The sequence below is a fragment of the Anarhichas minor genome, unplaced genomic scaffold (assembly GCF_050575085.1).
Source record: "Anarhichas minor isolate MPS153535 unplaced genomic scaffold, ASM5057508v1 ptg000022l, whole genome shotgun sequence".
NCBI lineage: Eukaryota > Metazoa > Chordata > Actinopteri > Perciformes > Anarhichadidae > Anarhichas > Anarhichas minor.
In genome coordinates this window covers 3,410,471-3,432,465 of record NW_027466468.1, presented here as the reverse complement: position 1 = coordinate 3,432,465, position 21,995 = coordinate 3,410,471, and the positions used below count along the sequence as shown (strand labels likewise).

Sequence of the window (21,995 nt, the reverse complement as noted above, 5' to 3'; positions counted from 1 at the left end):
GAAACTCCTCTGATGGATACTTCTGCTCTCTAATGGGCCTCAGCTCGGCTGCTGGTTCCCGGCACCAGCTCGGGTCGTCGCATCGTTCAGCGTCAAGATCACAGGTGCCATGTGCCGCCTGCTGGGACACTTTAACAGGGTGACTCGGGCTGGCAGTAGCAGGAGAAAAAGAATTAGATTAGATCTGATGAGTGGTTATTATTTTATTTTTTTTTAAGTGTAGTTTGGATGTAACCGAACATGTAGACATCCTCAAAGCTACTAGCCATACGGCATAGGCCGGATTCCTCACAGTAACTTGAAGTAACTGCTTAAATTACACACATGACCAGTTCTGGATTATGCCAGGTTTTAGGCATCTTTAACTTTTTACCTACAAATCAAAGTGGAGTAGCCAGAAGGTGAATGACCGTCAGCTGCTTTGGGGAGCTAGGGTAACAGTTTTATAGAAAGAAAAAAAAGTACTGTGATTTTTACAACCCAATGTGTGGCTGAAGGTAGTCCTCAACTATGAAACTACACATTTGTAAAACATTGTAAAACGCTTTACAGAGATTTCAGCTGCAACTCCTTGATCAGCTGCAGCAATATCTAAGTGGCCTTCCCAAAGAAAACGCCCGTTATGTTCTCACGGAGTCACGGAGCTGAAGTGTTCATTCAGAGCAGAAGAAATGTCTAAAGTACCGGTGAAATGTAACCAAGTACATCCACTCAAGTACTGTGCTTAAAAATAATTCATATTTAATTCACTACAATTCAGAGGGACAAGATTGGACAACTATAGGTTGCTTATTTTGCAGAAAAAGATTTACCCATAAAACCAATGAAAGGTTTCTAAAACATGATGATAGTTTGAATCGGCTCCACCTCGACCAACTACAATACTCGCTGCCACTGCAAATCTATCTGATGCAGTGTCATCCTTTTCCAACCCTAACCTGCTCCAACAGCCCTAATAATGATGTCATCATCAGAAGACAGCCATGGAAGGAAATAAGTGATTGAGTCAGAAACAGAGGAACCTTGGATCTGCTGCTTTTAAATGTAAAAACCGGTCTGCTCTGTGGGGCTGAATTCTTCCTGAAGGACTGCGGGGTCTGGTTGGTGAGCAGAATATTTGAGATAAATATTTCCCACCCTCTGTTCCCTCCACACGTGTCAAGGCAATGAGATCAACATCGCTTGAAAGTCTGTGTCGTTCCAACAGAACAGCAGGCTGTTTTCAACAAGCACAAAGACAACAAAGACATCCACCTTCTGGTGTAGCGCCAATAATAATCATGTCTACTTGTGAAGAGAATTGAGGTTTGGTTCTATGCCCAGACACAAATTGGGGAGGATTTTTTTATTTATTTATTTTCCTCCACACACGATTCCCTTCAGTGAGTTTATCTAAAGCCCAGCTACGGATGAACAGCAAAGAGCGGAGTCTTGCTCTTATTTCAGAGTGACGACCACGTCCTCCATCCCGTGGCTCAACGTGGATTGATAATTGCCTTTAATGTTCTGCTTTAACACATTAGTTATTTAAAGGTAACCTGTAACAGCAATTCACCGTCAAATTTAAGAAAAAAATCAGCTTGAGGCCCAAAAGCACTGAAAGCGTCTAGAGCGCAAATTTGAAGTAGACCTGTTGTTTTACATGGTTGAATATTCAGCGCGTGTAAAACTGCTTTTGACGCCTCTGCTCTGATTGTGGAGCGTCGATGAGGACCCAGCGACCAAAGCCTTATTTTCTTTATCTTTGCAGCTGCAGCAGTTTAGAGAGCGCTAAAGGAATAGATGGGTAAGGAATAATCCCCAGAGGACCATATCTTATGAACAACTCCAAAAGAGTGATACCTCTTCCATTTAGTGGATGTGACATATTTTTCTCGTAAGCCAATCGGAGCACACCGGGCTTTCCCGGGAGGGGGTCTTAAAGAGAAAGGTGCTAAAACGGAGCATTTCAGACCAGAGTGAGTAGAGGTATATTCAGACAGACCGTAGGGTAAATAGTCATTAAAGCATGTGAACATGTTCTAGTAGGAACCCCTAAATGAGCTTGATAAGACCCCTTTAACGAAGCAGTGCAGACCTACAGACTGCTTCAAGTTGTTATGAACACCGTAAGTGCAGCGTGTAGACACACAGGTGGTCAGAGTCAATAAAAATATAGCAATGTTCTATTTATGTACGTCTCTTGCATGTAATACGACTCTGCAGCTCGTCCGAGACAACTAACCTTGTTATGTCAGTGGCTGTGCTTGTCTGGAGGCCTTTGTTACTGGAGCACTTTGTCTTCCTCCTTTGAAACAGTTTTCAGGTGTCACAGCGAGCCCGTTGTCTGGTTGTGCAAATCGTTTGAACTCTGACGTTTGAAGTCTGAAGTTGGCTCTTAGACAGTCGGTCACGATTTAGGCTCAGAATGCATTTTGCTCCGTGTGTACTGCATCAAGGACTTTGTGAGGTTGTGTGTATGGGGGGGAGGGGGTCCTAGAATCACTGACACTGCATGTGTGCATTGTTCTCTTCCTTATTTCATCTTTTATAGAATTTATCAAATTGCTGACATGTTATTAAACGAAGAAAAGCTGTGTGTGTGTGTGTGTGTGTGTGTGTGTGTGTGGCGAGACATTCAAATTCCAGTGTTAAGTTTAATTTTTACATTTTGTTTTGCTCATTGATATGCCTGAGTGAATTTGAGGCAATACATGCTCTGCAGAAACATATTACTGTTGTGCAGTGCCTTTTGGGAGTATTTAGAAGAATTAATTTCTCACAGAGAATTTTAGAAAGCAACTTTTGACGTTGCGTTGCTGTACACGAAAGCTTCACGGAAAAAACCCCACCTGACATAAAAACATAGGCTCGATGCCTCGGATGGCCGATCTTTAGGCTCGGCTCGGGACGGTCCCATAAGTAAGTGGTGGCTTCTCTTTAACTGCTTCTTTCTCCCTCCAGCCTACAGCACCTTCTACATCATCGGCCTGGTCTTGTCCATGCAGATCCCCTTCGTAGGCTTTCAGCCAATCAGGACCAGTGAACACATGGCCGCAGCAGGTCAGTAACCTGTGGTCTGGGTGGAAAGTGCCAATGATTTGTGTTTTACTGCAGGCCTATGGACTAAATCTTAATTTATGGAGCCGAGTGCAAAAGCTACATATAACCTGTACCACTCTCACACATGAAAGTATAGTATGACCAGAGTGGACAGGAGGAACATTTCCAGCATCCAAAAACCCTTTCAATGCACACACGGGCATGTCGGTGTTGTTTTAAGACGTGAACCTGTCCCTTCTAGTAGCAATGCTTTTTTTTAAATTGTCCAGTGGAGCTCGTATAGATATCCATATCAATCCATAAATGCAATGAGTTTGTGATGATGATGAGTTAATCCTGGACCGTTCATTCTCATTACATCAGTGCCCACGGCAGCTTGACAGTGCCAGTGTTGCCGTGGAGGACAATGATGGTGAAGTAGACATAAAGTCAAAGTGCAGACTCAGATATTGCCAGCAGAGAAGCCTTAAATCATGCAGACATGCACAATACCGAGACATCTATTGTTGTTAATACTCATTTCTTTATGAAACCTAATGGGTTCAAATGAGAAGCATGCTGAAAAGGGCTCCGATAGATAACTGATAACTGTATTGACTGCTTGTACCATGATTATATTTCAAGTCGTCTTTGTGCCGTGTCTCTGCAGGGGTGTTTGTGCTGCTTCAGGTCTACGCCTTCCTGCAGTACCTGAAGGACAGACTGACCAAGCAGGAGTTCCAGACCCTGTTCTTCCTGGGAGTGTCTCTGGCTGCTGGAGTGGTGTTCCTCTCCGTCATCTATCTGACGTACACAGGTCGGTTCACGTCGTCTCCCAGAAAGTGAAGCAACCCCAGTTTTTGCTTTTTCCTATTTCGCTCCGTCCAGCGGTTCTCGATACAGAGCTGGATCTGCACACCACACCGTTGCTGTGCTCACAGTAAAGCTGACTGGTCCCCCGGTTCCACGTTCAATGGAGTCTGAGAATGTGCCGCGCAAACGTAATGACTAATATGGATTTACATTTTCAGTTTGTTGCAAAGGGAAGAAAGAAACAAAGCTGTGTACACAACAGCTTTACTCTGTGTTGTACCTCATATTGTTGGTTTGATTCTTTTGCATTGACTGGTCCTACTTCAAAAACAACTGCTCGAGTCGCCTGTTTACATAGTGTTTTACATACAGGTGCAGTCCTCGTCCAAAACGTGCCTGTTCGGATGCTTGGCCCATTGGTTCCTGAGCAGCACACCTGCCGTGACATTGTTGCGTCACAAACCCAAGTTTGGCTACTCGTGGTCAGAAAACACCAGTGAAATACACTAAACACACAAATCATTTCCAGACGGGCATATTTGTCGCCGACTTTGACAAAACCAGAGCAGTCCGCTGCTGCTGCACGGAGGCTGTTCGCTCGTTTATTCAAAGTCTATTATTATTGAACGCGTTGCGTGCACCAAATTCGGACAGTGCACTGTCAGTGCTCTCGAGATATGTGAAGTACACGCACATGCACACAGACGGAGTTCTTTTAAAACCGAGTGAAGGGTTAAAAGAATGGCGTGTCAGACTAAGACTGAGGGGTTGCATATTAACAGTAACAGTTGTTCTGATTGTGCAGTTGGTTGAGAGTTAATGTTTTAAACAGACGTTGAACCATTCATAAAAAAGCTCTTTTTATAGAGATAATAGGCCTGCATTATACTGATGAGCTACAATCAATACCTAAACACCTGGGCACTGTAGTTTTTTTTTTTATCATAAGTTATCCTGCGGTTGTTGAATAAGTGTATTTCTGGGGACTATTTTCAGCGGTGGATTAATGAATATTTCAGGCAGCAGGATGATGTATGCGAGATTGAGTCGAGATAGACTACAGTGTGTGTTCATGGTAATGAAGGAGCATGTCGGCCAGTGCAACAGTGTGGCTCACTGATGTGTTTTTAATAGTATGCGGACAACAAAGGAGCCCCATGTCACAGAGGAAGAAGATGTATCATTCTTTGATACACACACACACACACACACACACACACACACACACAGTGTGCTGACAGTAAGAACATCAGCAGGCTTATCCTTTTAAGAAGCCAACATCATACATGTATTATCCGTGTGTGTTATACGACTGCTGGTGGTGATTCATCATTGCACACACCGAGCCACGCTGACAGCAGATCGGCCGCCGGAGACAGTTCATTACGGCTCATCACGTGCGTTAGAGAGTCTCCATGTGATCGATACATGCAGGAGGAATGTACACAGACCGCTGTGTGTGTGTGTGGGCCGGTTAGACGCCTGCTTGTTTAGATGGACTGTGAGTGTATTCTAACCGTATGGTTTCTGTGTGTGTGTTTCACCCTCAGGGTACATCGCTCCATGGAGTGGGCGCTTCTACTCCCTCTGGGACACTGGGTAAGTCCTCCCAGCTGATGTCTTGTAGCTCTGCACTGGACACAGAGCCTTAGAGCAGAACTGATGATAACTAGATTTGAATCGTGCACGGTAGCACGTTTGCTTATAAATCTGTTGAACTATACGAGACAGGAAGTGGCGAGGTGGGAGTGAGTTTCTTCAAAGATTTTTTCCAGCTTGTCTACTGGTTGATTTATTCCAACTTAAGTCCAACTTTTGACTTAGTCCACCCGTTTAATAAACATGCTCGGGATAATGATTTAGAAAGCTGTGACCTATTTCTACCTTTAATTGTTTTAAAGACGAATTAAATGCATACCAAGTACACCAAGAGGACTGCACTAAATATTCTCATGGTCACGGAGTCCGTCAGCCCCGTCATAACATGATGAACTAGATTCTTGTAAAATGCTCCGTTCTCCCATCCCGGAGCTTACCGAAAAGTCCGACTGCAGCATCAGCTGTAAAACCCTAAAACTCTCACTGAGTGCATGTGAGCGTATATCTGTGTGTTGGGTGCACACGCCCGAGTATTTGTTTTTAAAGGGAGTTGCTGCAGTGCAGTAAAAGTAATGAGGTGATAATCGGACCCAAGATAACGGACATCGGCCATACTACATTCCTCTCCCACTTTCAATGAGAGGGGTTCATTTTAGAGAGAGTGGAATACAACCAACATTATATTATTTATCTTAAAGAGAAGGGTTGTTTTACACTAACGATACATTCACACAGCAATACTGTCGTTATAAAGACCTTTACCGTACTCTTTCTATGGCGTCTGACTTTTGTCTGTCTTCCGCGTCATCCACAGCTATGCTAAGATCCACATACCCATCATAGCATCCGTCTCTGAGCACCAGCCCACCACCTGGGTGTCCTTCTTCTTCGACCTTCACATCCTCGTCTGCACCTTCCCAGCAGGCCTCTGGTTCTGCATTAAGAACATCAACGACGAGCGCGTATTCGGTAAGAGCCGAGTCACAATCAGACTGTGACGCAGCATTGGAGGAGTGATGTATAAGGCGGCATTAGTTGAGTGTTTGATGGAGTTATTGTGGTGGAGATGGAGACAATGAACTTTAGAGTACCATCACTATCAATAACAGTGACATTGTAACGTTGTAAATCTTACTTTAATAACATTGCTGTATATTTTATATTTGATCATGGAAGTTCATTCTTGGCCTTGCAAACCGTACAGCAGATGGAACTTATTCCAAATATGGTAACTTCCGTTCACTGGTTGCAAAAAAAATATTGCGACAGCGAAATCGCCGGCAGTCCACAACCCAATGGGTGACGTCACAATGACTACGTCCACTTCTTAAGTACAGTCTACGGCTTTAGCAACATGCCAGGCTGTCGTTTTAATGACGGCTAACAAAGGACTGGACTAACCTGCTGACTTGCTAGACGCTCCATCCCTCACTCTGGATATTAGCACGTGTTCAATAATCTTGATCCCAACATAATATCAAAGTTAATATGAACAGCTGGTAAAATAACAACGTGACAACATACATTGATTGCTGTGGTTATGAAATAAGTGTGTGTTAAACATCAGGCAGCGGAGAGAGTCCAGTTCTCAGGCTTCGTCACACTAGTCCCCTGGTTAAGGCTGTCCCTTATAACGGATATGTGCTTTATAACAGCACTTCTTATATCATTTATTTTAGCATATTTTAAAAAAAAAAGTTAAAAGGCCGCATTTGTGTATATTGTTTGAGCTGTTGTCTCTTATCAAGTTTATTTTTATTTTATGAAAATGTTCCACTTTTAGTATCTATATTGCCCTCAAAGAGTCGTTCAGTTGAGTTGTGACAAAAAGTAGAAGTTGTTGGAAAATCACAATGATTTCCTGAAACAGTTTAAATGGAGCGTATGAGCATGGAATAACGAGCAGCAGCTATTTGAGCAGCAACTCCAACCCATCTGGGTCAGAGTTCTGATTATGTGTACTCTTCTCTCTGCCGGTACATTTTCTGCTTTGAGCCTGCTTCCACATGCTACTGAGATCGACCCGAAGCGGCGGCATACACGGGGAAAAGGCATGCATGAATTTTAGGTTGCTGCCAGACAGCCGAGCAGGGAGGCAGTGTACCCGTAATACGACTCGACAGCATTAAATGAAAGTAAATTGAATAAGTCAAGTTGTATTTAAAATGAGGTCAAACTCTCCAAGAGCTTGGTTCGTAACATCCTGGTCTCTCTCTCTCTCTGCTTTTTCCTCGCACCAGTGGCCCTGTATGCCATCAGCGCCGTTTACTTTGCCGGCGTGATGGTGCGCCTGATGCTGACTCTGACCCCGGTGGTGTGCATGCTGTCGGCGGTGGCCTTCTCCAGCGTCTTCGAGCACTACCTGGGAGACGACATGAAGAGGCAGAGCCCGCCCGTCGAGGACAGCAGCGACGAGGACGACAGGAAGAACGCCGGCAACCTCTACGACAAGGTCGGCCTCCACCGGAACGCGTGCCATGTCCTGTTGTTTGAATGCGTTGCCGTACTGTAGATTGATGTTCGTGTTACAGAGGAAGACATGCTGCTGAAAGATGTTGTTGTTGTTTTCCTATGTTTTGCTTTGGTTGTTCGACTACCTGATGCTTTTTGGTATCTCAGGATATCTATTGACCGGTCACTAGCAGAACCGTATACGGTGTCTATGTCGCTCCTCCTCAGTCCTAATGTGGTCACTTCCGCTCACTAGTTGCAAAAAAAAAAACAAGATGGCGACGGCCACACTGTCAAACTCGAAGCTTCTAAACGGCAGTTCACAAGCCAATGGGTGACGTCAAGATGACTACGCCCACTTCTTATATACAGTCATTGGTTTTACCTGGACGCCATATAACAGCTACAGCAGTCTGACAATTATTACCATCTGCTGTGTCCTCGGCTCATTTCCACAGAGCCCCCCGTCTTAAGTGTTTAAGTAACCTTTACACATGGTGTCCCGTGGGCGTGTGCTTTGCTCCGCAGGCCGGTAAGGTGCGCAAACACGTGTCGGAGCAGGAGAAGGCCGAGGAGGGCCTGGGCCCCAACATCAAGTCCATAGTCACCATGCTGATGCTGATGCTGCTCATGATGTTTGCCGTCCACTGCACCTGGGTCACCAGCAACGCCTACTCCAGCCCCAGTGTGGTCCTGGCGTCATACAACAACGACGGGTGAGAATAATACTGTAGATATTTAGGTTTGGAGATATTAAATCATTTCTGCCTTCACTCTATTTCCGTGGTGTCTTTGTTTACTCTCACAGCAATGAAGAAGTGACATTGTAAAATTCAACAGTCTCATCTTTCCAGAAGCTGTGTTCCCAGTAACCCTCGCGCCGTGTTCTCATCACTATTCATACTATCTACTGAAGACACCGTCTCTTGCAGTACCGCACAGATGGTTCTGCATCTTTCTCCCTGTTGCTTTAAACTATTTTGTTCACGCTGTAGCCGTCTGTCTTGATCTTTTGCAAACCTTCCCGTCACAGCTGATCCACACAGACACTACTCTCAACAGACATCACAGGAAACACTGTAGCATCATGTAGTGAATATAATGATCTGTCTGCATATTGCTGGGGTGGTGGCAGAAATCTCAGAGATGGATATCATCAGACAATTTCACACAAAACAAACTCCCTACTTGGATAGGTACTATTAGAGGTCAGGTGAATGCATTTTTTGTTATTTTGGTGAACTGACCCTCTAAGGCACAGTGATACCGGTTTCACTTCAGTAAAATCATATCGCCAATGTACCAACACACTTCATTCTGATCTATCTACCCTCCTCTACCTACCCGTCCATAACTCCACCAGCTCCCGTAACATCCTGGACGACTTCAGGGAGGCCTACTACTGGCTGAGGCAGAACACGGACGAGCATGTCAGAGTGATGTCCTGGTGGGACTACGGCTACCAGATAGCGGGCATGGCGAACAGAACCACGCTGGTGGACAACAACACGTGGAACAACAGTCACATAGCGCTGGTGAGAGCCGCTGTGCCTTTTTTAATGCTACAAGCTTACATTTGATCTCTTTCATGATGACCTTTGATTAAAGGGGCACACAGGAGGATCAGTTTCAACCTGTGAGAACATGATTTGTTTTCATGTCAAAATGAGACGGTGAACAAAACAAAACGGTAAGTGTGTGTGCCAGACAGCTAAACATTGAGCTGAAACTCAAAGCTGTGTTAAGCCGAGAGGAAGTGCAGAATCAGCTGAGTAGGCGCGTCGCTAAGACCGACGCCTTCCACATGGTCACATCGTTATTTCACATTGTTGACCTGAAACATGTCATTCAGTCGGACCAGTATTATTGAATGAATGCGAAACTCGCAGGACACATTTGATGACGATGTTGAGCCACGTGTGTTAAACAGTTTTTAACTGCTCAATAAGGGGGTCGATTCTATTTCCAACCATGTGCTTGTGCCCGGGGCAAATTTGGTCATGAATCAACAACGGTTCATGCAAACTTCCTCAAACTTGTTTGATCTACTTTTATCACGCTGTTGAAAACGGTAAACAAATGAAACAAGTGTGTGATTGATCAAGATATAACTTGGCAAAGATCCACATGCAAATCCATGACAGGCTTTCTTACCGCTGTTGACTTTGTCTCGCTCCATGATTACATAGTTTGACAGCTCCTGGTTGAGTGTTGTTTCTATTTTTACAAGCACTTGGTGGAACTCAAGAGTGTTGATTGATTGTATGCCTTTAGTGCATTGCACCACCAAGTGACCACCAAGTGGACATAACGCTGCATCACTGCAGTGGGATGTCCAGTGATTTAATGCTGCTTACTGCTCTCAGAGAAGCAGACGTACTGAGATATCCTGACTCTTAGTCACTGATGTGGGTGAAGCTCTGAGACCTTCACTACACTGATCTCGTGTAAAATCAACGGAGTGGCCCTTTCAATATTCACCTAGTTTTATACGTGACCTCGTAAAACCCTTGTGGTACTTGGTGTCCCTCTCAGGTGGGCAAAGCCATGTCATCCAACGAGACCGCCGCCTACGAGATCATGAGGTCGCTGGATGTCGACTACGTCCTCATCATCTTCGGCGGGGTGATCGGCTACTCGGGCGACGACATCAACAAGTTCCTGTGGATGGTGCGCATCGCTGAGGGGGAGCATCCCAGGGACATCAGGGTGAGAGAGGCGTCTCACACACACACACACAGACTGTAACTGTGTTTTTAGTGGGTAACGTAAGAGAAGGAGAGCGCTCTGCAGCCGTTAAATATTTATCGCAGAGACGGTGGATGCCTGCTAAGTGGAATTCATATGAATGTTTGATCCTCTCTCTCCCCTCTGAGGGAGGGAAGTGCTGAGGGAAATCAAGGATCTGTGGGCCGAGTTGTTTGGGTGCGAAATCGAATAAAGATCACAGATCAAAGTGTGTGTGTGTGAGGTCACTTATTTTTCTCTCTCTCTGTTGCCTCTCAACTCCAGGAGAGCGACTACTTTACACCACAGGGAGAGTTCAGAGTGGACAAAGCTGGCTCCCCGACGCTACTCAACTGCCTTATGTACAAAATGTCTTACTACCGCTTTGGAGAAATGCAGGTATGTCGCCGTCGCTAACGCGTATCTATCTGCACTGCAGCGTATACTTCTAGAAGTGACGCAATAATAGATCTCAAAAGACAAAATCAACTTCATCTGGTCTTCGTCTCTGTTCAGCTGGACTTCCGGACTCCGCCGGGCTTCGACCGGACGCGCAACGCCGAGATCGGCAACAAGGACATAAAGCTGAAGCACCTGGAGGAAGCCTTCACCTCGGAGCACTGGCTGGTCAGGATCTATAAGGTGAAAAAGCAGGAGAACAGGGACCGCGTGGAGCACAAGCTGCGGGGCGCCGACACCACCAAGCAGAAGTACACCTCCAAAAAGGTAACCGCCGGACCCAGTCCAGACTAACATAGAACACACTGAATCACATTTAACCTGAGGCCAGAACAACCGTGTGCACTCAGTTATTCAGATAGGATTAGATGCTGAGCTCTGAACTGAGGCAAAATCCATTTTCATTTTCACCGCGCACCAAAGGGTTTATTTGTTTACCTCGTGATCTGGGTATGGAAGCCTCGCACCTTTTGTGTAACTTGATTGTAGACGAGAAACTACCGAGGTGAAGCTCGGATGCATCTTCAGACATGTTTTTCTAAACGGCTTTTATTTTCTGTATTGTTTCTGGGTTGTTTGTCTTCATGGACTTGTGCTGCGGTGGAAAAGTCCTTTCTGCATAGAAGCTTCCACTTCTGCATAGAAGTGGAATGACCGGAGTGGCTGCCATGATGGCTTTTATCCAAAGCGACTTACAATTCAGGTTCTATCACATTTCTACACCGTTCTAAGTGTCTTGCTCAAGGACACATCGACCAGAGCCAGGGATCGAACCGCTGACCCTCTGATTGAAAGACGGCCCTGCTACCCACTTAGCCACAGTCGCCCATAAAGTAATGATGATGCTGGGTTTCTTTAATTTTATTATACTATATTGATCCCGAGTGCTCCATCAGGGGAAATTTGTCTCTGCATAGAGATCCCATCCCCACATATAGGGAGCAGTGGGCTGCTCCCATAGACTATAGGGGGCTGCTCCCTATAGTCTATGGGAGCAGACAGGCAGCCCAGGGAGCTGTTAGGGGTTCAGTGTCTTGTCAGGGACACTTTGACATGTGACACATCCCAGTCAAGGATCGAACCGTTGACCTTGTGGTTACCAGACAACCCTCTTAACCCAGTGAGCCACGGTCACTGCGACCACAGCATTCCTTAAATGCTAAGGAAAGGTGCTTCGATGCTTCCTTTCTTAGCTCCTTTAGCAAGGGAAACACAGGAGCGTCCTTTACCAAAGGGAAGGACATAATTCCACCCCACAATTCCTTTGGGCAGAAACATTTAAAAGTTTCACATATGAATGATGTTTTATTAATACGATTAATGTAGGTTCATGGTTAAATATTTCATTGTGTATATATTGTCTTGCCAGCACATCTAAGGTATGTATGGCTGTCGGTAGAAAACGGTTCCATTGTTTGTCGTAAAGCGCTTTGTGCAGGCAAACGATGTGAATCAGCTTGCATGTACGGTGGCTCTGAGTGGTCAAACAACTCTCGAAAGGCTTTTGACGCAAGCAGAAAAATGCAGTAAATCCAACCTTTTTCTGAGAACTTAAATTACAAATGAAAGTTCAGGAGTTTATTTTTAAACAATAAATTTTGATACGAAAAATAAGTTTTACTTGAAAAACCTGAAAGGTGAATCTAGTTGAGCAGGAAATGTATTTTCCCTCTGAGAGTGAAGAGGGTGAGAGCGAGCCTTGATCTCTCCTTTCCTTTGCTCCTTGTCTCCTTGTCTCCTCTGCAGACCGCCAAGAGGAAGCGGGGCTACATCAAGAACAAGCTCTCCCTGAGGAAGGGCCGCAAACTGACCAAGAAGTCTTTATAGAACGTCCGCCACCGACCGAGGGGCACACACTGTGGGACGGGAGAGGAGAGAGAAAATCTTAAAACAAAAAAAAACAACTTTCAACAAACCAAACCAAGCAGCAACAGTAAAGCCACCGAATCAACACTCACCCAGAGGTCCAGGCTGGAAATGTTACCACCGCCTAAGAGAATGTGTCCAACCCCCCAGCTGACCTTTGACCTGATAAGCGGGATCAAGGTGAGGCGTTGGCTCGTCCCAGATCCACCCCCACTCTGGAACTGTGACCTTTGACCCGCTTTTCTTTTTTGTACTTGAATGTGCTCTGAGACGGAGAGAGACATCAGCTGTCCTTAATGCAGGGACTGCTCTATGCACCCTGTAGGGGAGCCTACAGAGACCCAGACCACGGTCCTACACGAGTCCCCGAGTCAGCGCTGAACCCCCCCTCCCCCCCACCTCCTCAGACTGAAGCCAAGAGACTTTAGGATGACTGGAATGGACTTTATTTGATTCTTCATAGATATTCAGTGTACCAACCTGCTTCTTCTTTTATTTGTTCTCATGTGTTCCATTTACTTTAACCTCTCCTTCATTAACCGGAGCATGCATGTACACACACGTGCCAACAAGGAGGAGCCATCACTCGTCATACAACCTTCCTCTGCTGCGCTGAAGGTTCACATTAGTTTAGAACAAGACTGCACACCACTCTTAAGAGGACAAGTCCCCTTTACTGCAACTTGGTCCATTATTTTTTTTTTTTTTCTTTCAGAAAGAATCATTTTATTTTGCGAGTTAACTGCTGAGACCCTCCGAATGTCAGAAACCCAAGAAACACGGGTATTCATCCCAGAGACTTGCTTCCTGGTTCGACTTTAATTCACTCTACTTGCCGTAGTTGTGCGCGCTCAGTTTTCCCTCTACACTGTCTTTATAATTAAAGGGTTACTGCAGCAGCTCATAGTCGGGGGACTCACAAGAGACCGATTTAAAAACAAACTTGTCCATAAATTGAGCGACTTGTAGTTTTAGCTCCAGAAACACTGGATCCTACAATTCCCATAATGCACAGGATGGCTTACTTCCTGAGATCCTTCATGCCTCATAATCGCTCACTTCTGTAACACCTCCTCACTATCGGTGTGTAACATGGCAGAGTAAAGACGCCATGCAGCTGTTTGATGGAGCGCTCGTGTTCCTCTCACACTTAGTTGTCGTGACGTCGCCGTGCTCCCACATCTCAGCGATGACTGAGACGAGTTGAATATGATCTGAACTAGAAAGAGTCGAGTTGTACCAAACCAGAATAATCGTTTAATTAGTGCGTGTTATTCTTATCCGTATTATTCGTACAATGTGGAACCGCACTGAAGCTCAGGACCGAGTCAGACCTACGAGAGAGTCACAGTTCAGTTGGTACGACCCAATAACATATCTTTATTAATAATGATGCTTTTAGGGAAGAATACCGTCCACCAGGGAGTGCATTTCTGAGCTTCAGGTTGAGACATGAAGCGGTTTGAATGATCACTCTGGCTGCAGGTTTACTGAGCTGCACTGGAGTAAGATCGAGCGCCACTGTGACGGGAGTGTAGCTGCACATCACCCGGGAGTCACTACTACTTGAGGGTGCTTTCTTTTTGTTGATCGTAACATAACCTAACTGGGGGTTTCTGCCACATCTGCCTGTGTAATCATTAGAAAACATTTGAAGTGCAACACTCATTTTGCTCCAATTTAAAACACGTTTTTGTGGCCGGCAGTATTTAACCCACACTCTTCTAGTTTAACAACGTGAATGGAAAGCAGCGGCGCCAGTTCCTCCGTCAGTCTGGTGTCTTTGAGTCCAAAGTGAGGCCCGGTTTCTTTTTATTCTCTTCCACTGCGCTAAGCAGATACCAGACTGTTTCTGCCCTCACTGCTTATTCTGTTTTTCATACAACATAAGTGATCTGTTATGATTAGTAATTTGCCCCCTCTGTGAAACAAACGCTTCCTATTATCCTCTAAATCCTCTTTATTCTCGTTTCTTGAAGATATATCAAGAAACGACTGATTCTGTTAGGTTTTGTCTGAGGAGCGCAGGTGGAGAGGATAGCATTGGCCTTAACAGAAAAAAAGAAACGTATGATTTCCAGAGCTCAGAGGCAGTGAGTGTATTTATTACATGGACGATGGAGGCTGCGTCCTATCAGGAAAATGCAAGGATCCGGTCCGGGTTTTGATTTTCTAAGTCGAGGTTTCTTCCATCAATTGTAATGATCTGGATGCAGGTGTGAGAATGAAACATGCCTTTTTTTGAATAAAGAGGTTGAAATAACACCCGTTGTTTTTTGTTCTTTTAGCTCATATGCACAATGTGTTATTATGTATCTACTTACCGTATATATTTAAAATGCACCTTTCCCGACACAGGACATACTGTACACACCTACAGTCAGTGAACGCACCTCAGTAGAGTTTAACTGTTACACACACACACACACACACACAATGATTCAGGATGTTCAGTTTATTTAATGTTCTTACAGCTTCAAATGTTACAGCCGCGACCATTCTCTAAAAAATGCACACAATAAAAACAAATTCACATTAAAAAGAATACATGGTTTCTACAAACTTACTGCTCCGTTGTCGAAGCTAGAATATACATTCAAGACAGACTGAATTCTACAATGAGCACGTCCACGCTACTCGCAAAAAACACACGTACGGTTGAGACGACACCACAGAGATACGGACAGACGGGGGCTGAGGACCTTAACGCATGTGTGAGGAGCATCAGTAAAATGTTCTGAGGTGGAGAGTCTGCCATTGCTTTGTTCGCTAAAGTGGAAGGCACCAAGAGCACAGGAAAAACAGTCATCAAAAGTGCGTCAATGTTTGGATTCAACCTCAAGAATATTACTTTCTTTTTGTCATAAAAGATAAGAAAGTGTCAAATTTTTTATTTTATTTTTTCCTTTCCAACAAAGGAGATTATTGCAAATAACTACAGTCGCCCAGATGATCGACGACTGGTCAAATTTGGCAGAAAACTCGAACCAAACGATCTCCCAGTGTTTGCACCTGGAGTTGCTTGATTTCCATTTATCAGAATAAATTGCATAGTTTGCGTAGAACTGCCAACCGAATGTTTTGAGCACCTTCAAACGGCAAAAGCAGCCTTGCTCTCATTTTATTGTTTTAACTCCATTTCACTGACTGCTGCAGATGTTCTCTCGCCAGATGTTTGATGAAAAAGGACGTACCACACACAGGACCACACTGGTGCTTTTTCCCCTTCTTTAAGCCCATTGACTACAAATTGCCTAAATTTCAAACAGGTTTCAGTGTTGAAAATCAACTTAAAGTGAACTTTACCATTATAGCTCAATATTTCTAAAATAAAAATGTCTCAAAGGGCTTTCACAAACTCACAATGTATAGAGACTTGAAACTTGTTTGAGGTAGGTAAACAGTCAACGTCAGAGTGAACATTACATAACCTTTTATTTTTGGCAAAGGTGAGTTGGCGTTGTCCCGAGCTGTTCCTGTTCGACGCTGTCTGAGCCTCTCAATGTACCAAGTGGAGTTAAATCAAATCTAAATCTGGTAATCAAGATGTTCAATCTGATGGATGAAGCCAATTGAATCTCTGCAAGTGGATTTTTTTTTGGTACTAAAATGAATAGAGCTGTTGTCAGCAATGGACTATTTGTAGTCAGTGGGCTTAGACGTGCACAAATACTGGCACTGTCCTTTAAAACAACTACAGAATGGACAGGCTGCATTGATGAACTCAAGACAGTATCTGTTTAGAATACAATGTCTGTTAATGTCCCCCCCGTTCCTATTGGCCAATATTATGAAACATTTTGAGCATTAATATTCAAACGTCACTTTGACTCCTCTTGTCACAGGGCTGAGTGACAGTGGAACAACATCTAGTCGTCCTCGTCATCCTCGTCGTCTCCAAATGACAGAAGGCTGTTATTTTTCACTGTCTTTCCAGACTTCACCTCCTTCTTCTCCTTCTCCTCCTTATCCTCCTTCTTCTCCTTCTTCTCCTCTACCACATCCTCCTCCTGCTCCTCCTCCTCCTCCTGCTGCTCTACCTTCTTCTTCTTCTCTCCCCCATCGCTCTTCTTCTTCTTTTTGCTGGAGCTGGCAGTGATGCCCTGGAACTTGTCGGAGGAGGAGCGCTTGGCGGGTTTCTTGAACAGGATTTTACCGTCGGCAGGAGGTTCGTCATCTGCGGGACAGGATGGATGTGTGCGATTCATTGTTTTGTTTTTTTATTCCAATGTGTGTGCAAAGACAGTGGTTTTTCATTTTAGGAGCTTGCAGTATAACACCGAGCCCATCGGCAGTGATTAAAGCATTCAACTGACCCTCCGCATGTCTAGTACAACAAACGGGGCCCACTTTACATTAGGATAAATGGTTGATGGTCGGTCTGTCTCACCTTTCTCTGCAGGACGCGTGTCGCCCTTGATCTTCTTCAGGTCCTCTGCGCTCAAGTCTCCTCCTTTTAGAACCACAACTTGAGGCAACTCGTCCTCTCGATCACTCCCGCTGTCGTCATCTAGTGTCGGCATCACCTGGCGCTGAAGGGGGGGGGGGGTGTAAAAGAGAGACAAAGGGTTTCCTTTAGTGGGACACCCAGCCTATGAGCGCACTAGCCCCGTTTAATAGAGGTTCACTCACCGCGCTCGGTTATCCACGTTAAGAGTAGATGAGAGAAGATGAAGCGGTTTGAATGAACGGCTCGTGGGTCCAATGCGCGTGGTTGTGTCTTGTCTCAATGCTAGTGAATTATTTAATCAGCAGACTGCCACTAAAACCCACTACAATATAACACAAAGCTGGTAGAAGAGACAGCAACCGCTACGACTCCACTCAAATGAGCTAACTTTAACGTTAACGAAATATGTGCTGCTAGCTTAACGTTGACAGAGCTAGCCAACCCGCCACATACCTTAGTGTCAACATTCGGTCCTTCTTTGTAGCCGACGTCATTTTTAAACTTCTTCAGAAAGGACGGTTCCGCTGGCTTCACCCACGACACGCCGCTGGCCTTGTTTTTGTTCATCGCAAAAGGAGAAATACAGCACAGACACCCAAACCAAATACAGGCCCTAAATATATTGTTCGATAAGCACAGGGTCGCACCAAAACACAGGATACGTCATTAAGATGTGCCGCTGCGAGTCACGTGACTTCAGAAGCTACTGCGATTGGTTCATGTTGTGGAAGTAAAGTAAATCGGCGGCAATGTGATCGGAAGTTGTCTTCAAGATAAAATCGTACATTTCGTCGTGTGACAATTATCGGGAACACCAGAAGGACATTGTTGTTGTGATTAAGTTAGATGACTTATTAAGGTTAAATGTATTTTGACAAGGTCTTAAGTATTTTTGGGAGTACATATTTGCTTACTATTATTACTGTGTGGCATCTTCAGGCACCTTCAGGAAACGTTACTGTCATTATGAATACAGCTGCACCGAAGGCGACACTTTCGGAAGACACCGCACAAAAAGACAAAAAATAATAATTAAATGCCTGTAATATGTGGTTCTCTTATCCTTTACATGTGTGAGGTCTAGGCTGTGTAGCCATCGGTTTCAAGTCGGATTTTGTTTTGAAAATCTCTACCACGGTCTGTCATACGTGTGTTTACGTCTTGACACTGCTATCAGCGGTGAAACTACTATAGACTCCTTTTCCGGTGATGTGTGTCATTCAAACATGAGTTCGGGGTCTGTTTATGCGTTATTAGCGGGCTTTTTGGGTGCCGCTGCCTCGTTATCTGCCAAGCTGTCACTCGGTGCAGACTACTTGAGAGACATGTGTGAGTCGGGGCTCAGCGGCTGGACTCAAACACACGGTGGAACTTCAGCCTGTGACTGGGTGAGACGAACTTTACGTACTGGCAGTTCAGTGGACGTACACAACAGTCTAACCAAACACCCGTTTTGTTACTCCTGGAACACAGAACAAACTCATTTGGGCTCACTTTTACTTTTAGTACATACTGTTGCATGGTGTATATATCATTTTTCACATTATACTTCCTCATAGCAAGTCTATGAGAAAATGACTACTTCTCTCTCGATTTATTACCTCAGTAAACATTGTAAACATGAGTTTATGGTCTCAATCTCTAGTTTCAAGTCTTCTTCAATACAGCATGATGTTCATTTAGTGAATTATGGTCCATTTAGAGTAAATGGACCATAAAGCAGAGTATGCTTTAGGGCGGGCTTACTATGATTGACAGGTCCCTGCCACTACTATGACATACTATGTATTGGGACATACTAAATCCTTTTGTGGCATACTAAACAGTATGATAGTATGGGTATTGGAATGCACAGTTAGTATGTCCCATTACATAGTATGTCAAATGCAGTATACCGAAAGGATTTTCTACTACATTCCGTCACACTAAGCATGCTTTTCTGGCTATTCTGATCCACAATCCTTTGCGCAGCAGATATAAGAGCAAGAGGGTCAAAGTTCAGGATCCCACGGTATGACGGAGTTGTACGTCCGAAATACATGCATGCTGCATGCAACAGTATACGCACTTTGTAGAGGCAGCTGCAGTATTATTTTGTGTTATTCCTCCACCGAGGAGACGGAACATACCGCCTTTATACTCGGGTTGTGACATAAGCTAATGCCAAAACATGATATACAAACAGAACATGCAGACATTTGTCAGCCGCGGTTGCGTGGCTGACTGCTGCTTTCTGAACTGTTGCAGCTCCACATCCCCCTGCGGCTGCTGTGCGGAGGCCTGCTGTTCACCTGCAACGCCGTCATGTGGACCTTCTTCTCCAAGGCCCTCCGACACTGCTCCTCCTCGGCCAGGGTTACGGTCACCACCACCGCATCCAACTTCGTCTCCTCAGTAAGCATCTCCACCTCCTGTGGAGGCTCTTGTAGGCCGCTCACTTTATCAATTCACTTTCTAACAGTACTGAAAGGAAATGTACACGGCAGCATGAGGCATTAAAGGTCTATCTTCTGTTCGTGTGTCCAGGCCGTCCTGGGGAGGCTGATTTTTGGAGAGAGCCACGCAGCTCTGTGGTGGGCGGGAATCTCTCTCACGCTGTGCGGACTGCTGGTGCTTCACGGATCTGCGCCCCGGACACTTTCGCCGGAGGAGGGCAAAAAAGACAAGTAGCACAGCTCACTCAGAGGCAGACGGTAGACCACGTCGCACAGAGCCGATGGTGCATTCTGCTGCAGAAAACACACAATTCTAGCTGATTCTAGACTTTTCCTCTCTTACATCCCACCTCAGACCTGCACTGCAGCACCTGGCTGACCACATAACGAACGAGACTCCCTGCTTATTAATCTTGGGGGGGGGGGTCCCCATCAAGGATAAATAACACACACACAGGACCATTGTTGCACCACATTAAAGGACGCCTGTCGCTCTGTATCCGTGTGCAGCTTTGGGACTCGGATCGCAGTCTCTCACACGGAACTCTGAAGTCGGAAGACGCCGTCGAGCATGTCGTGGAAAAGCCGTTATCGCTGCTGTGTTTGTGCTGCTAAATGTCTGAAAGTGGATTCGCTGTGTAAGATTGAACAGTCTGTCCAATGTTTGTCCTTTCATGGTCACTACATCTGATAACCTGTTCATTAGAGGTGATTTTAACATTCATGTTGGATGTCCCTCTAACCCACTTGCTCTGGCTTTTTCAACATTCTTCATTCCTGCATGTTGTGGATTTAGAGACTTTCCTCTCACCTCGACTATTGCGAGTCTCCCTCTGTAGGAATCGGTCCCCCTCGTCTCCCCCGCAGGTACCAGGAAGCCGGACCGTCTCCCCCCATGTATCGGCCTTCTTTACCAGTGAAGTACAGATTCATTTCACATATTCTTTCATGGAGTGGCACACGGTTATATAAAAAATGAAATAAATAAAACAACTTTTACAATGTTTCTTTTATCATTTAGATGGCCTGAACAGTGCCGACAGACCTAAAAAAGGTGTCTGTGAACCTTCCACCTAAAACTACTTCGTATTGAACCAGAGAGCATCTCCAGAGAGCTTGTGTTATGCTCTTGTACACCTATGGGTTGAGTCAATATATTGATCAGTTTCATCGCTTTTGGCGGTATTTTCCTAAATATTTTTATCAGAATTATGAAAAAACATGTTGAGACATATTTTGTTCAACCTCAGTTAGGGTTATGCCTTAAAAATACTGAAGCTCATTTGAGAATTCAATTCAATACAGTTTTGAGTCAAAATCCTTGTACGTGTTCACACATACTACCATTAAAGCTGATTCTGATTCAGTACCATCAGCTACCAATCTAAAGTTTATAGTTGGCTTTTTTAAAATATAACCAGCCGTAGATTTCGATGGTAAGGCAGCAGTAGTAGAGGCCACATGCTGCCCCCTATTAGTTTGGAGCATGTGGTTTTATGTTACACATTTCCCCTTCAAGCAGTGACATGGTTATTAAAATGGTGGCAATAATACAAAAACAGGAAATTGCTGCAACTCAAAATGTCTAGAGATACAAGTCCTCGTAACAATGGGACAATATTCCAAACTCCACAGTGCGAATATTTAGGATTAAGAGCTGGTTAAATGTGTAAAGTTCCCCCCAAACAATACTAGAGCATTGAAACTCCACATAGTGTACAGTGTGAAATATAGAGTTATTACACCATAATCATATCTGCTTCTGTTAAGGTGTGAGCAGGAATTGTTAAATAACATGCATTACTAGAGGGCGCCAATTTGATCCAAAGTCAAGACACGAATGATGAAATGTTCACATTGGCGCCATCTAGAGGTGAAGTGTGACTGCAGCAGTACTGAAACCATTCCTCTTCTTCTGTCAGACTATTGAATAAAACAAACAGTCAAGTTTTAATTTGATACATTTTATTGTAAATATTTTTTCATGTAAGTTTGTAAAAAAAAAAATAGTCACTCATTTCAATGCCGTTCCTTTTATTATTAACAGCATCAATTTTTTTAACTGTTCATAATGTACAGATGTATGAAATATTTATATAGAATTTTGAATAAAAAAATGAAACCCACAATTTATTAAAATATGGAAAACGTGATTAAAAAAAACATCAGCACCC

General features: G+C 44.5%; 3 protein-coding genes across 3 annotated transcripts in view; 2 read left to right on the top strand and 1 right to left on the bottom strand.

Annotated features, from left to right (window-relative positions):
* The window catches only part of LOC142955069 (dolichyl-diphosphooligosaccharide--protein glycosyltransferase subunit STT3B-like), a 48,905-nt gene extending 33,704 nt beyond the window's left edge, over positions 1 to 15,201 (top strand). Inside the window, exons 6-16 of the mRNA XM_076096422.1 lie at positions 2,944 to 3,042; positions 3,692 to 3,838; positions 5,385 to 5,433; positions 6,248 to 6,402; positions 7,674 to 7,885; positions 8,413 to 8,600; positions 9,248 to 9,419; positions 10,420 to 10,593; positions 10,897 to 11,010; positions 11,128 to 11,337; positions 12,817 to 15,201. Of these exons, the coding sequence (XP_075952537.1) occupies positions 2,944 to 3,042; positions 3,692 to 3,838; positions 5,385 to 5,433; positions 6,248 to 6,402; positions 7,674 to 7,885; positions 8,413 to 8,600; positions 9,248 to 9,419; positions 10,420 to 10,593; positions 10,897 to 11,010; positions 11,128 to 11,337; positions 12,817 to 12,897 (1,601 nt within the window). The 3' untranslated portion in view covers positions 12,898 to 15,201. The remainder of the gene's footprint in view (positions 1 to 2,943; positions 3,043 to 3,691; positions 3,839 to 5,384; positions 5,434 to 6,247; positions 6,403 to 7,673; positions 7,886 to 8,412; positions 8,601 to 9,247; positions 9,420 to 10,419; positions 10,594 to 10,896; positions 11,011 to 11,127; positions 11,338 to 12,816) is intronic.
* Positions 15,202 to 15,376: 175 nt separating this feature from the next.
* kiaa1143 (KIAA1143 ortholog) lies at positions 15,377 to 18,050 on the bottom strand. Its single transcript, XM_076096423.1, has 3 exons — positions 17,840 to 18,050; positions 17,327 to 17,468; positions 15,377 to 17,113 (listed from the first exon to the last, which is right to left on the bottom strand). The coding sequence occupies exons 1-3, from the start codon at positions 17,951 to 17,953 to the stop codon at positions 16,806 to 16,808; spliced, it is 564 nt and encodes a 187-aa protein (XP_075952538.1). The 5' UTR covers positions 17,954 to 18,050; the 3' UTR covers positions 15,377 to 16,805.
* A 117-nt stretch (positions 18,051 to 18,167) lies between these two features.
* LOC142955120 (transmembrane protein 42-like) lies at positions 18,168 to 21,780 on the top strand. Its single transcript, XM_076096499.1, has 3 exons — positions 18,168 to 18,774; positions 19,634 to 19,780; positions 19,913 to 21,780. Exons 1-3 carry the CDS (start codon positions 18,613 to 18,615, stop codon positions 20,054 to 20,056), a joined length of 453 nt encoding a protein of 150 aa, XP_075952614.1. The 5' UTR covers positions 18,168 to 18,612; the 3' UTR covers positions 20,057 to 21,780.
* The last annotated feature ends 215 nt before the right edge of the window (positions 21,781 to 21,995 follow it).